This window comes from Lepisma saccharinum, chromosome 1 (genome assembly GCF_977018435.1).
Source record: "Lepisma saccharinum chromosome 1, izLepSacc3.1, whole genome shotgun sequence".
NCBI lineage: Eukaryota > Metazoa > Arthropoda > Insecta > Zygentoma > Lepismatidae > Lepisma > Lepisma saccharinum.
Genome location: NC_139229.1, coordinates 160,298,907 through 160,315,613, shown reverse-complemented (window position 1 = coordinate 160,315,613; position 16,707 = coordinate 160,298,907). Strand labels below are relative to the sequence as shown.

At 38.5% G+C, this 16,707-nt stretch overlaps 1 protein-coding gene across 2 annotated transcripts in view; it reads right to left on the bottom strand.

Annotated features, from left to right (window-relative positions):
* The window catches only part of LOC146003038 (condensin-2 complex subunit G2-like), a 94,352-nt gene that overhangs the window by 5,138 nt on the left and 72,507 nt on the right, over nt 1–16,707 (bottom strand). For both annotated transcript variants that reach the window (XM_083141203.1, XM_083141207.1), the window contains exons 18-19: nt 8,461–8,604; nt 2,740–2,909 (exon numbers count right to left, since the gene is read on the bottom strand). In XM_083141203.1, coding sequence (XP_082997329.1) covers nt 2,740–2,909; nt 8,461–8,604 — 314 coding nt within the window. The remainder of the gene's footprint in view (nt 1–2,739; nt 2,910–8,460; nt 8,605–16,707) is intronic.

Here is a 16,707-nt window from a genome sequence, read left to right as displayed (position 1 = left end):
GTGTGATTGAAATATGACAGATTTGGGTAAAATATGCTATTTTAAACCAAAATCATAAAATAAGCAAGCATAACAGTTTCCTGAAGAAATAAGCATTTATAAACACTTTCAACCTTAGTTAAATAGCTCATGAAGGTATGTAATACGAAGTATAACCTTTCTCCTTACCATTAGAAGTCTGGAAAAGAATATGCATTTCGCTTACAAATCCGGGCTCTAACAATAATAATGTAGATTATGATTCATGTGTCGCCAAATGGTTAGCACTCTTGCCTTTGTAGCTGGCTCTGTAACCAAGCATTAAAGTGGTCAACTTCCGATCTCCCCACTGAAGTTCCTGAATTTGAACCCCGGTGTTATGAGTGTCCTTTCATCAATTTCACCAGACAATACTTATCCTCATCATTGTACCAAAAGTGGGAGGAAATTTGATTTGATTTGAAGTCCACTTTATGCACAGAAAGGCTTCTTGGGATTGGACCTAATGCTGCTGTTGGCAAACATGATGTAAGGTACACTGACGAAGGGATACAAAGAAACACTAACATCCACACCAAGACTCAAAACTGGAATCTTAGATGGCAGTTACTACAAAAGGTCAGGAATGCAGCAGAATTTAGTTTTGAGTTTAATTATGCTGAATGACCTTGCATTAACAATAGGTGTCTATAACTTCGACAGAAAACAAAAGTACCTGGAGCCAAAGTCATTACTAGGGCTCGGAAGTTGAAGACCTATAAATTGCCAAAAAAAGACCTAAAAATGTAAAAAAAAAACCAACCCAAAAATGGAAAAAAGGACAAATAAATGTGATCCAAATTAATTAATAACTTCAGTTTTAATTACATATTTAATGAATATGTGCAGCACCTCCTTATCTGACTTGAGATCATTGCAGGCACGTGCTGTCTGGTTGTATACACCATGCTGAAAGCTTGAAAACAAGGGAAAGTTGCCACTTACAGCACGATCTTCCAGACACGTTACGGTTAAAGGACCTTGTACCGTACCTGCTTCAGTCATCCAAAAATGTTTTTCTCTCGTTTCAGGGATGGTTCAAATATATTTATTTTATTTTTTCTTTATTTCCTTACTACAGAAAGGATGTTTTAGAGGTGATGAACTGATGATTCGAATCGAGAATGGGCAGTAACAACGTAGTCGAAAAAAAAAAAAGCCGCTAAGACCTAAAAAAATGGCTAAAAAAGGACCAATAAGGCAAAAAAGGACAAATAAATCCCATCTTTTTCTGGCCTACAATGACCCAAAATGAACACATATTATGTTGGGCCTCGTCTTCGAACACTAGGGAAAAAAAGGATTTTTCCTCAACTTCCGAGCCCTAGTCACAAAAATTAACAACACACAGTAAAGTGCACGATACATGAAGGAATGTCTGTCAATATTAGATTCTTGTTTGTTTGAAATGCAAAAAAAAAATCCATATGGGTGTTTTTAGTTACATGATGAGCACGTGATTAAATATTGCAAAATTAGAGAGATGAATCTGGTTAACTCTTTCGCTGCGGAATTCTCTGGCACACAATATCCCTTGGCTGCGTAATTAAATTTGAATTTTTTTTTTTATATATAAACAAATAATTTTCACAATTACATTGCGTTATATATGAGAGAGAACTTACAAAATTTATTCCTTGCACTGGAAAACCATTCTGTAGTCCCTGGTGGTATGATATTTTGAAAAATTTTGAAATTTTGGAGAAATTATTTTAGAAAGAATAATTTAAAAAAATTACATTGCAAAATATGTTATAGAGAAATTACAAAAGTCATTCCTTACACTGGCAAACCATTCTGTAGTCCCTGATGGTATGGTATTTCGCAAAACACGGGATGACGCAGAGTGGTGGAGCGGCGAAGAAATTCGTAAGTAGTATCAAAATACTGGGTGGCGAAAACTTCAGTTTGTTCTGAAGTGTGTTCAAATACTGAGCGGGGGAAATATTTGATAAAACAAGAAAATGGTGTGCTAAATACTGTACTGTCACCAAGTAACTTAGCACTTTCCTGTGTCGAACTTCCCGCACCTAGATCAATGCTGCTTTGCACTCTGCTCCATGATGTTACGGACGGCGGTACAAATTCTTCATCAGACACTACACAATCACTGTCACCACTTGAAGTTTCATAAAAACTATCGCTATTATCGTCACAACTTAATTCACCTTCTGATTCAACAGTTGAGTAACATCATTATCAGACAAGTGATGACGACTTGACGAAGCCATGTTGTTTACATTCGAACATGCATTTGAAACTGACATGTCAGAGCACTCAACGCGCGTATTCTAAACGGAGGCGTAATTAGCGACTTCATATGGATATAAACAAAACTACAAGTTCAAATAGTTCCAAATAGTATCAACAGATGTCTGAAGGCTACTAAAAGTGACGTACTGCGGAAATGCGACACCCGCAGCGAGTGGAAGTATGAACTCGCAATAATGCGACTTCCGCGGAGCATGGCACCTGGCATGCTGTGCATAAATGCGATGAGCGCAGCGAAAGAGTTAACCAATAGATTACCTTTGCCAAAAAATGAGATATTTGCATATCGTTAAATTAATGATAATTACACCAAAAATCAACAATGTTTTATCATTTTAGTGCCCTACAGAAAAAGAGAGAGAGAAAATTATACTGTTTCTGTCTATGTTTATCAGATATTTGTTTCCCCACATGCCTACCAACAACAATGAGGTGGAAACAAGTACTTACTCTTTATTATTACTGGCCTCAAGTTCTGAAGAAACACTGCATGCTGGAAGCTGGTCTATTACATCTTCAACTACTCCAACACACATTTTCAAATCTCTCATTTGCAGCTTTCCTCTATCATGTATCAACATGCACAGAAACCTCAAACCAGCAAAGAATGATTGCTCCTCCTAAGCAAGAAGACAAAATACTAACTTTAATAACAAATCATTTCAAGAAGCTCACAATGTTTCAAACACTAATCAAGGATAATTATACCCAATCCCTTACATTTATAAAAAAAAAGTCAAAGTTTGTTTGAAGCCCTCTTTATGCTAAGGACTGGACCTACAGTTTAAAGTGGGATGTGCCTCTACAGGAGATTGAATCCAGGGATTACAAGGCAACACACCATACAATCTGGGAGGCCTTCTCCACACATTACAAATAGATAAACATTGGGAGGGGTCCAACCTTTTCAGTCACCCAAAAACTACAGTTTTAAGAGTTATTATTATTAATCAGATTACATTTCAGCAAAAGGCACATTATATACAGTAAACCCTCGTTAACACAAACTCGGTTAACATGAACAAAATGTTGGTCCCGGCAAGGATGTATTATATCTTATAGAAAGTTTTATCGGTTAACATGAATTTTGGTTACCACGAATTACGAACTGTTTTTTAGTCCGTTGCGTCATTAGATCTCATTTAACATGAACTTTCAAAGTTTTTCATAATTTCTTTCTCTTGTCGTTCCTCTGCTACAAATGTTTTTCTATTCTTTAAAACATAGCCAGTACAAGTAACATCAAGTTGCAAGCAGTAAGATGGGTGTCATGGCCAAGAAGAAACAGACAGGCATAGATCTGCAAACAAAACTGACAATCCTATAGGAAGTAGACCATGGTGCATTGAACAAAAATGACAATTGCTGAACAGTATGGAATTGCCAAATCTACATTATCTACATACTTAAAGATCGTGAAAAAATTCTTAATGCTGCTGCATCAAGTTCCGGGAACAAATCTAAGCTACTTCATAGTGCTAAGTAAGAAGATGTTGAAACATTACTTCTAGAATGGTTCAACCATATGCAAGCTTCAAATGTACCTTTAAGTGGACCTATAATTCAGTCAAAAGCAAGTGAGATTGCCAAAATATACAGGAATTTTTCACCAGAAAATGATCTGTGAGTACTTTTTTAAAAGTTAATTACTGTAGTACTGTAGTAATGTTTTTTATGATGACATACATAATATGTATTGTAAATGGTTAATGTATAGAAAGAACTGTATTGTATCAATAAAATTTGAGTGCCCGGTTAGCATGAATTTTTTAAATACGAACTCTTGATTTTTCGGTTCCTTGGGATTTGTGTTAATGATGGTTTACTGTATTTGCAAACTTTGAGTGTAAGTACTGGCTTCTATATGCTAATTCAGATATTCATATCAGTATTCTCTTTACATTTCAATTAAAATTTGGTTTCTTAACAATGACAATAATAAAAATAAAATGTCTACTACACCAATGGAAGCATCTGGGTCTATTAAGTTCTTCCCTTATATACAGACAGCCACGTATGTACTGTATATCTACAAATAAAATAAAAGACAGGCAGGTTTTTATCTAGTGACAAACACCACCAGCCAAAAATGATACTCTATGTTAAATATGTCAGCCCAGTAAACTACTTCAAGATTAGTGTTTAATTGCTTTAAAACAATAGCATTTAGCAAATATTTTATTTATTTTAAAGTTTCAGATACAGTACTGAAGGACCATTTTATACTGAAACAATAACAACAGGAAAACAACAATAATAATAACAAAACAATAGCGTACAAGATGACACAGAAAAAAGTTAAAATTACTCATACATTGTTAACAATTTTCTGAAACTGCTCTGGCAAGAATATGTCAACATTTGGAGGTAGGTTATTATATGAGCGAGGAAGACCGTAGAAAGACCACCGCTGTAGAAGGGAGAGCCTTGTGGTGGGATTGTGAAAGAGCTTTACGTTGCGGGTTGGTCGTGTGGGGACTCAGATGAAATTTGTTGAGCAGAAATTCATATTTAATTCTGCAATTCATTTCATACAAGAATTTCATGTCTGCTAATTTGCAACAAGTGTGTTGTGCTTGGATATTCAAGACAGACATAATATCTGTTTTATGGAGGTGCCTCAGACAAGATATTCTATGACAAGCAATGGCGAGGAAAATGTTGAGGATAGAATCAATCCAGGAGAAAGTAGTTTTTGAAGCTATGGTCCAGATAGGGGAGAAGTATCAAGAATAGAGGAGATACGGGATTTGGAAAATAATACAAAAGATTAATTATTATGAGGGGAGAGGAAGTTGCATGTTTTCACATTGCTCTTCTTAGACAACATCCCAAGTTTGGAGGGGCATTATTGAACTTCAGGAGATAATATCTACCCAAATTAACATCTCCCGGGGTGTACAGTTCACATGCCAATGTGTGCTCAATTACATCGGCAGGACTATCCAACAGTGCAAGGCAGTTCACATGAACACTTGAGTGATACTAAACAGAAAACCAGCGGTGTATACTCTGGGTCATCTAGGTAATCAGAAATGACCCAGGCTATAATTTAAAAAAAAAAAAGAAGTTTTTTTTAATTCTTCGCAATATTCTTCCGAACCAATCATACATTTCTTTGCTTGCAGCATGCGAATGTTTTCAACCGTTTCCCACTGAATGTCCGAGAGGCTTTCTTTCTCCAGCTGGTGGAATTTTGGCAGGGTGATATTCCACGGACTCCCTTTAAATCCCTTCTCAGGCACGGTGATTCCGTGGCCAAGGTAACCTCCTCCTGGAGAGAGTCCACCAGTCACACTCTCCACTCCAGAGCCTTTGCCGTTCCCTCGGCTGGCGACCCTTCTATTATTCCCTGATGGCCTTTCTATCGTAGGAGCTGTGTTGTTTACGACAGGGAAATTTCTCAGGTCCGGGAATTCTGGGTTCACAAATTACAGACCATCTACAACCTTAGTGACAATGAAGTTCGACCAGTCACAAATATAGGAGTGTGTTGTGAAAGAAGGAGAACACATGCATATGCTGAACATATTTTATTCAGCAGGCTACATGGAACAAAGGAAAACATAAATTTCCGCTGCAACGCAGCAATGTATGGTGTCCACACAAAATAAAACATTTTCGTCCATCTACACGTGACATTGAAGTTCGACCACTGTTAGAGGGGATCCTGTTTACCATGGTGTGACGCCGCCCCGTCGGCGAATAACTGTGGCATCGGGGCATGCTGCGGACGAGTCGTTCAAGGTATTCCACATTGATACGGTGCCATTCCTCCTGCAGGCAGGCGATAAGAGCAGCCACTGTCGTGGGTCCCCTCTGTTGCACACGTTGCTTAAGAACACACCACACATTCTCAATGGGCGAGAGGTCGGGACTCGATGGTGGCCATGGCAGAGTTCGCACGTGATGGCGAGTCAACCACTCTCTTGTCAGCCGCGCTGTATGAGGCCTGGCATTGTCGTGTTGAAAGATGAGACGCCGCTTGTGGAACAGGTGCCTTCCCACTGTGGGAAGATGCCGCACCAGTATGCGTGTATAGGCGTGTGCATTCACAATGCCCTCACAGAAGTGTAGTGGGCCAACCCCAGATGCCGTCATGCATCCCCATACCATCACTGACGCAGGTTTCTGTACCCGCCGTGCATAACATTTTGCTTCATTCTGTTCCTCCCTCCGACAAATGACTGTTTTCCGTATTTTCCCGTACACAACATTGAAAATGGATTCGTCCGTCCACAAAACCCTGTTCCACTGCCGAAATGTCCATCCCCGGTACATTCGTGCCCACCGTAGTCGATTGCCTTTGTTCAACATGGAAAGGAAGGGTTTACGTTTCGCCTTGTACACTCGGTAACCGCATCACTGTAGGTAACGGCGAATGGTTCTGGTTGACACTTCAATGTGAAAGCGTTCTCGAGTCCACAGTTGTAATTCGGCCACAGAAACATGATTGTTGGTCTGGATATAGCGCCTAAATATTCGTAGGTCACGCACGCTCAGCAGGCGTTTTCGACCGGGGGTCTTACCTGGCTCTGTAGTACCCGTATTTTGGTGGTGTTTGATGATGCAGTGGACGGTTGACTTGGGTAAGTTCAGTTGGCGCCCTATCTCCCGTTCACTGAGTCCATCCCGTTGCAACTCCACCACTTTTCTCCTCACGGTGTTGTCAATAGGTTTGCCCCTGGCCATGGTGACGATGCACTGCGGTTCCTCGGTGCACAGCACGCGCTTATATACGGCGGACTCCCTTGTCGTGTCCGTGACGTCATGCTTCCGTCGAATGCGCCACTATCTGGAATTTTCCGTATGGGTCTGGTGCCTGGTCGAAGTTCAATGTCACGCGTATGGTTCCCCGTTTTCGTTCTTTACGTGACCTTGGGTGCAACATGCTGGGATCACGATTCTTGCCTGCTCACAAGCCTCCTCTTACACACATGCGTCACTTCTGCGGGTCACCCATTCCACCGCCTATGCATCTGTGCATTTAATCACGTATTCCTTTCTGATCGAACTTCATTGTCACCAAGGTTGTACATGCAAGATGCCATAAACTACGTGAAAATAGGCAGTACACCTTCAAAATGAATTGGTTCACAAGAACAAGATGAGCAAAATGGAAACATGGAACTTTTCTACATCATTTCCACTGCATTTACAGCATCACACCATGAATAAAACATGAAGTTTCTAAAAATAAAATATTAAAAAATGTATTCTTTACAAGTAGCATAATAAAAAAAAAGTAGGAAAAATTCAACAAACAAGATCACGTGGTCAAGCTAGGCAATATAAACTTTCTACATCTAGTACCCTTTCCAATTTTCCTTTCTCAGAGTTCAATAACTATAATGCTCTATTGTGGAACGATTCAAGGGAGACTCTGCAAAAAGTTAAAAATCTCTCTCCAGACATCAGTGATTGTTCAAGCGACACTACACAAGGTAACATTCCACAAATAGCGAAAGCACATGACGTCAGGAGACTCTGCATACTTCGATACTACCGGGTTCAAACCAGTCATCGACTGGCAAACACGGAAGAGCTGAGCATGCAGCTAGGAAGGATTTGCCAGCAGCTTAAAAGAGGTAGGCATTAGAATTCGGGAGTTAGTCAGACCTCAGAATTCAGTAGAAGCTCTAAGAGAATACCAGCAACCAGGCAAAGACCTCCTGCACTTTTCAGGTCCCAAGCCTGGCTCGGGAAACAGAGACGCTGCTTTCGCCAAGGCAACTGCTAACACATATGCAAGTTGACCAACTTCAGTACCACGGCTTGTAAGTTACAGACGTAGGTCAGACCGTCGTTCGGATGCCTTCTCAAAGACCAACTCTCCAAGTCCAACTTTGTGCTTCGTCGCCTGCCACGGGAAGAAGACCATGAGCCGTCGACTCAGGACTCCATGCTCTGTCGCCTGACGTCCACACTCAACCGCTTGGCCGAGAGGTAAGATGTACATCGTCAACTTCCCTTGAAATCTTTCCACTGTCTGTCAGGAGCCTGTCAGCGAGATTGTATAGGGAACATAAAACGTAACCTTGCTCTACCATCTGACCCCTTAAGTGTTCACAATCACGATCCCTGTAGTTTATGTTCTTAAAACCAGTGAATGCATAACTATATTTACGTAAAATACCAATTACTTTTTGGAAAAAGCATTGTGGTACGTACCTCTTTGTACTGTTGCTTAAGCCTCATTGATAAGACTGTGAGCAAATCATGACCTAAAGAAATATGGTCCAGGAAAATCGCTGAAATTTGTCCAACAATGAATGGCAGTTCCTCAGCTTTCACTACAGATATTCCAAGTTTTGTCTGGAAAGAACAAAAGGAAATAAAAATGTATAAACCCATATCATTTACAAAGTAGGGCTGACCTGATATGATTTGCATCAGTATCGATGCTAGCATTCCTGCCAATGACAAAACTTGAATGATCAATCATGTCACATCAAACAACCTGAATTTTGTTTATCCAATTACACTTTATTAAACTTTGTGCTTGTGATTTTAAAACTCATGAAATGAACTCTTATTTGCAGTGAATACTTTGTAACATGTCTGATCACCAGTGTCTGTATTGATTAGAACTGGTGTATTTACCATTGGTTGATATTTAATCACCTATGCTGACCCAGCTTATTCAACTCTGTAGAGTTTACTTCATATTTTTGCTAGTGATTAAGTGATTTCTTCAAATAGGATTAATTATGTTTGACCAACACTGTCCAATTAAAGGATTTGATAGTTTTCTAAGCAAATGATAATGGTAGTCAGTATTTGTGGCCACCATGCTTGAGATTGTTATTGCCTATTAATAATATTGGCAGACTGAACAGGCATGGTACAAATCTGAATTAACCTTTGGCCACCTGAGCCTCTTTCGCATGTAACCCCCTTGCCACCCGAGCCGATTTTCGTCAAAATGCAGAGTTTTATAAAAATGACTGTAGACCGGACGCTAATTGCCGTAGACAGACAAATGATATATCGTTTTACTCGGAATGAACCATAGATTCGGACTATATAAAATTTATGCACATTCGGCGTATATATGGAGGGAAGGGGGGAGGAAACTAAAAATTCCAAAATTTTTGGAGAAAAAATGGGGGTTTCGCCCCCCCACCCTGACAAAAAGTACAAGACATTGTAACAATACACATGGAAATAATTGCTGGAGCGTTAGGAACAAGAAATTAATTGCATAATTTTCATATGATCAATAGAACACGACTTGCACTCCCAAAACAACATGTCTGTACGCTGAACCATTCAGTAAAATGCGCAGTTACCTTGAAACAACTGTAGGTCCGAAGCTAATTGCGCTAGATGGATGAATCAAGTACCGTTATATGCAGAATGAACCATAGATTCGGACTACATACAACTTTTGCACATCGAGTGTATATATAGATGCAGGGGTAGGGGAGGAACTGGAAAATTCAAAAATTTCTGAAGAAAAATGCTCCTTTCCCCTTCTGTTCCTGGACAACAAAGTACAGGACATTGTCAAAATACACATGGAAATGATCGCTGGCATGTCTGGAACAAGAAAAAAATTGCATAATTATCATACGAGCAATAGAACACGACATGTCTATGCGCCACTGACTCAGTTTCAAAAGAAGCGACCATTTTCCCACCATTTCCCCCCTTTTTTATGGAAGAACAAGACGTTCAAGAGTCTTTACGGTGCAGAATATGTGTTAACAATAATGTAAAAGAAGAAAATCTGCAAATCTAGCCAAAAATAGCGACATTATGCTAGAGGATCTCGATCGAGACACTCGGGATGCAAAAGATTAAAGAATGTAACAAGCTGACCCTGTATCCACTTCACATTCTGTAATGGGATTGTTAATGTCAAAATCCACAAAATGTGGCTTTGCTGTAAGATGGTGCATGGTATTTGAAGATGGTACAAAATTATTAGGTCTAGCCTTAACTGACTCTAAATGGTACAGTGAAAGGTACCAAAGTTGATTTGAGCTATCTCTTACAATGAGTTATTTTGTGTATGCTTCTTTGTACCAGCTAAGATATATATATCGAGGAGCCTTTCAAACATTGGTGCCAGTGGCCTTTTACTGTATCCCACAATAAGTACATATACAGGGTGATTATAAAGTCCCATGACATTTTTGGGAAATCAGCGACTAATAACAAAATAAATGATACTAGAGTACAGAAGAGACACTAAAACACAAAATTAACACTTTTCAACATGACCTCCACAAAAGTAACACTTTTTCATATGACCTCCATAAAATTAACACTTTTCCACATGACCTCCATCAATTTTAAAACAAAGTGTCTCAACATTTGTGGACATGTGAACAGTCATAATTGTCGAATATGGGGCAATGTGCTGCCCAATGATACCATTGAATGGCAAAGGGACACTCCGAAAGTGAATGTCTGACTCAGCATGACCAAACAAAAAGTCTATGGGCCATTCATGTTTGTGGAACAAACAATCAACGGAGGCACTTACCTCGACATGTTACAACTGTTCCTAGATCTGCAGTTGTTGGATGATGGTATCCTTGGTACAGTGGTCTTCCAACAAGACAGTGCACTGCCCCACTCCGCAATCACTGTTCGAGAGTACCTCAACACCACCTTTCCCAACAGGTGCATAGGAAGAGGATCTCTTCGTATGTAGACATACCGTTCTCCTGACCTTACTTACACCACTAGATTTCTTTGCTTGGGGTTTTATCAAAGAGCAGGTCTACAAAACTCAGTGCTGAAAGAACGCATACGAAATGTATGCGAGGTGATCACTCCGGTTATGTTGGAAGTGTTTAATGGTACCTTGTCCCGTTGGGACACTTGTTTTGAAATTGATGGAGATCATGTGGAAAAGTGTTACTTTTGTGGAGATCATGTAGAAAAGCGTTAATTTTGTGTTTTGGTGTCTCTTCTGTACTGTAGTACCATTTATTTTGTTATTAGTCACCCATTTCCCAAAAATGTCATGGGACTTTATAATCACCCTGTATACAGTATATATAGAACTTCTTACTAGGCATAAACCTGATCCATGACTCACGAGTATATTTAATACAAGGACTAAAATGCTTTCTATAGTCCTGTCAGGGAGGTACTTTAGATGATGATCTGCAACAGCTGATTGGTTCTGGAAACTGAATCAGAAGTCAATCTGTTGTCGGACATATTGTGTGTATTCTCCCTAAGTGCCGTACTCGCATAGGAAATGTTATTCATAATTTCATTCTGAACGAATATCCTAGCTTCCTTTTACCTTTAGTAGACAGCTGGTTTTAAACAAAATCTCCATCACATGGCAGATATTAACACATTTTTTTCTGAAAACTACAGATGATAACTCAGTTGTCTTTTTGTTCATTTATTTACTTGGGTTTGACATATTGGAATGACAAAACAATATATTTATTGATGAAGAGGTTTTCTCAGGATATCAGGTTCAGGTGTTTCCAGATATGTTTTCGAGAACTAACGTCACTCTCAGCTTCAGGGATTGAAATACACAGATGTGTCAGGGTAAGGTTGTATGTATTTGGTATGGGAGGAGTCCGGAGTAGGTGGCGGGCCAATCAGGTGTCATCTCTCCTATGTCCCTGTTGAAGTTTTCCATTTCCCCGTGGATGGCTCTTGTTTCTTTTATGATTCAGTCCCAGTAATTGGATGACTTATTGTTGTGAAGTCAGTTCTATAGCCCTCCTGGATGGAATGTTCTGCTAACCCTGATTTTTCGGGATGAAAATTCTTGATGTAGCTGGCATGTTCTTCGATTTTCAATTGTCCTCCCTATTTGTCCAATGTAGGCTTTACCGCAGGAGCAGATGATATGGTAAACCCCAGGCATCTTCTGGATTTTGAAACAGCTTCTGACTTTCGGTTGTGATTTGTGGATAGTCTCAATGTTGTGATTTGAAAGAACGCGCCTGATGACTATAGAGCTTTCCAGTGTATGGGATGATGGCTATCTTCTCCTCTTGGTTGTCTGTGGTCCTGGGTTTGTTTCTTTGTTGTTGTTGTTGTGCAATATTCACTCTAGTGTCTTGTTGATGATGCCTTCAGTGTATCCATTCTGTTGAAGAGCCGTGCGCAGGTGTCTTATTTCATCTTGAAGGTGCTCCTGTCTCGCCGATGGAGATAGCTCGGTGAAACAATGTAGAGAGTATGGTTGACTACTGCGCTGGATGGTGAAAGTTTTGGTGTTGAGGTATAGGTCTCTGTGAGTGGGTTTCCCGTATACATTCTGTCCTAAAGTCCTGTCTGGTTTTCGTGTGATGAGCATGTACACAAACGGAAAGCTGCTATTGACCTCTGTCTCTATGGTGAATTTGATGTTCGGGTGCTGCTTGTTGAGGTGATCCAGGAGTATTTGTAGTGTTGCTTCGCCATGCAGCCAGATGACAAAGGCATCGCCCAAGTATCTGTGGAACTGAACAAAGTGCTTGATGTTCAAATTTCTCCATCAGGCGAGAGTGGGGATCCCATTGCCACTCTTTCGGTCTGCTCGATATCCTGAGAAAACCTCTTTTATCATTTCCCACCAGGAAAGCTTCAAGAATTATTTCAATATATTTATTGTTGCTATTTTTAACAAATGCATTTTGAAAATTTCAATATATTCTCACCAATATTATCATTATATAACCTATGAATAGATATTACTCTTTAACCACTGCTTTTTGCTGATATATTCAACTTTTGCATGTAATAATGAAAACAAAAAAACACTCATGTTAGGAGGAATAAAAAACACTGTTGATAATAAGATGTGAGTGAGTTACTAAATTATTTCCACGAAACTTACTTGTAAACGTTCTGTTAATTTTGGTGGCCTCTGCCATCATCCATTTGGGATCCCAAGTGGCATGTGTTCAGGCAACATTCTGTCAGAATTAGCAACAATTAGGTGTCCAGCGAGAGATGTCAAATTTTCAAAATTACCAAAAAATTAAGATTCTCTAAAATTACTGCATATTTTACATTCTTTTTTCAAAATTTTGGGGATGGTTATTACATGTCCTCAAACAGTGGTATTTCGTCATGCTTGCCTGCAAATTTGATCCATCAACCATCCATGGGGCTGATGCTAGAAGTGATTATCAGGAATTTTTTTTCATAAGATAGCAACAATGCTTTTCTTATACGTTATTACCATATTTACGCATGTATAATGCGTTTTTGATGGGGAAAAGCAACTAACAATTATATTTCATATATAATGCGCTGCACATTTCAGGTTCAATTGTTGTTTATTGATTTGATGTTTTAAGTTCACTTTGTGTGCAGTAATGCTAATTGGGACTGGACCTACAGTTTAAAGTGGGATCCGAACCACTATGTGCCTCCACCTTTTATCAAACCCGGGGCCCCTTGATTACAGATGACACTACGACTGCGCTATTGGGGAGGCCCTAGTTCAGGGTTAAAGAAATGGCTTTCTTAGTTGTAGGTCTTAAAGATGCTGCTATCCCGATCAAGAGGCCAGCAAATTTGTCTAAAATAACATTGTAGGGCCTATATGTTAGCCACATTGATGAGCTTACATTAGTCACAGCTTTTATTGGTGCTTAGGAGCAATACTTTCAAATATAGTTTATGAGGTCATTTATTGGTTATATTTAGGCTCTAACTTTGGTGAAAGAGTTTTTCTCATTCCATCTTTGCTTTTTTCTATATATATATAAAACACTTGAAAATATGCTTTTTCCATGACTAACGTAACATCTGTAGGAGGCACATTCAGGACCCTCAAACTAACAGTTAGCAGTACAAGATTTCTTCCATTAACGAATTTACACACTTCATAGATGTCATATTATTTGGCCAGTAATACATTTGAATTATTATTTTATTTTTCATTGTCTTTTCTTTCATCGAAAGTACCATAACAATCAGAACGTTCCTTCATTTTGTGACGACCTTATTTCAACTGCAATGCACATTAGTGTCACTCACCATTTTGAATGGAATACAGTTGCCATATTCAGAAACTGTAGAATTTAAGCTTTACAATGAAATAGCTACAACATAATAGGGTTCCATAAACAGGAAAAATCAATGCAAGTGTCACAAAATCATGGAATGACCCTGTATGGTTTCATGTTGGCTGTCCAAATTATTCTGTGTATAATATGCACCACAGTTTTTGGGGGCAAAAAGTGTGCATTATACATGAGTATACGGTATTTTGTTTTCGAAACAAGTATCAGCCTATTTTCAATTTTGCATGGTTGTAGGAATACACCACTGCTACATACTGCATTTTTTTGTTCACTTTTGTCTATTGGGGTGGACACAGGAGCATGCTGAATACAACTTTTTGTGTAAGATTTTAATGTTCCTCTTCTTCTTTCTTCTTCCTCCTTCATTACTGGAAGGTGCAATGCATAAATTTCATCTTTGCTACGAGCCATGTCACTAAAATATTATCTCTCTATGACAGTTAGCTCTTTTGCTACTATTTTATTTGTACATCGCAGTAAGTTTGAAAAGCATGCACATGAAAAGTTCCCATTTGGAAAGACTCCCATCCTCTAAAAGGTTAATAAGGCTTATATCTGCAATGTTAGATCTTGATATTTACCAAAAGTCAAAGTGCCATCAGATAGTAACTTCAAACAAATTTCCACTATCATCTGTTCAACAGAGACTTCTTCTAAATATTATTCATACATACATTTTGCAGCTTGTTGCTTAAGCCTAACCATGAAAACTTTTACCGATTTGCCTTTTTCATGCAAGCATTGTCTAAATTTAAATATTTCCACATGCATACTGCTCTTAGGCTTGAAATGTGACAACTTGTCGCTGAACACTGAAAAAGGCTGTAACTGTACCTGATAAGGTGCCAGAAGATTTTTCAATACTTTAAAAGTTTTAGCACAAACTACGGAAATCAATAAAGGCACTTTGTGCTCCTCTGACAACTTTTGTACTACACGTACAAATACAAACAAACACAAAATAAAGTAAACACCGATGTCCTCCATTTCAGACTGAAACTCAACAGATGATATAGGACTCAACATAATCATACACTTAAACAAATTAGCTGTTCACATTAATAGTATACAACCATTGTGAAATACGATGTATTCTTGGATAAGGATAATAATAATGTCATTCCGACCTAATGAATACCTTTACTTAAAGAGGTGATATGCACTACTATGCAATACATGAACAGATCTTCAATTGCTATATAGCTAATGTTTCACTGCACTTCATTATAAACGATTGCCCCAGAAATGATGTCTTGTTCTTCCTATGCTTAGACTTACCATAGTTGAAATAAAAGTCACTAGGTACAACTTTGAATCTTACAACACCAATTTAATTAAGTTAACTTGTCCATTTTATACGACAAACATAAGAATATTACCATGTATCCATATACTCCATCCTCATCCTAAACATATTGCCATGGTAACCACAGAACATAAACTTCTTTACTCTTTCTTCTAATTCTCTACTTATCAATATCCTTTGTACACTATTATCCCAAAGTTAAGCATAAGTAGAGAACTAGAAAAATTGAAGGGGGAGAGTTGTGCGATCAGCTTAAATGTTTATCAAGGAGTGTAACTCACCTCACATGCATAGACAAGAGTACTGCCAGCATCAAAGACACGTGATCGAAAGGTAAATAAAATACAGTGCATCAGACCAAGAGTGTCTCATTCTATATTGAACTCTCACTGTAATCGGAGGACAATCTCTTGGTAAAGTGTGCACTGTACAGTAAGAACATGACACAAAGACGTCAGTTGGATCCGGGTTGTTCCATGTCAAATCATCCAGAAATTTGTGAAAATGTCACTCACCATCCCTGATCTTGATGACATTCGGTATACTTATAGAACTTTTGATGCTGATTACAAAAATGACAATTTTTTTTAGTTTGGTCAAGGGGTTCAGAAGTTACGTGCTTTCTAAAATCTCCATGTACGCCACTTGCGGCTCCACATTGAAAGACACGCATTAGGTTATAAATGATAGTATCTTCCTTCAGGTTTGCCGTAGAAACTTCAAGTTTGTTTTCATTGGTTCAGAATAGTGTAAGCTTTCATTTAAATAAGGTTTCAGATGAGTGTATCAATAACCATGTACTTTCATGTATAGTTTCATGTATTTTTTTAGACAAATAAAAGACTAACTTTAAGAGCAAATTTCGTGCAATGCCCCCCTTCAATTTTCCCCCAATTTTATATGTAGGTGTATTAATGCCTAATGGAAAAATTGGGATGGGTGGTTCAGAGACAGGGAGATAAAAAAAATAATTTGTATCAAATGACATTAAAAGTTAATCTTATTAAAAATGCTTATGTATTTTACACAAAGCCTGAAGTACAATATGTTTTTAGGTATAATATTCAAAATTTCCGTTCAGGGGGCATTGCATGAAATTCGCTC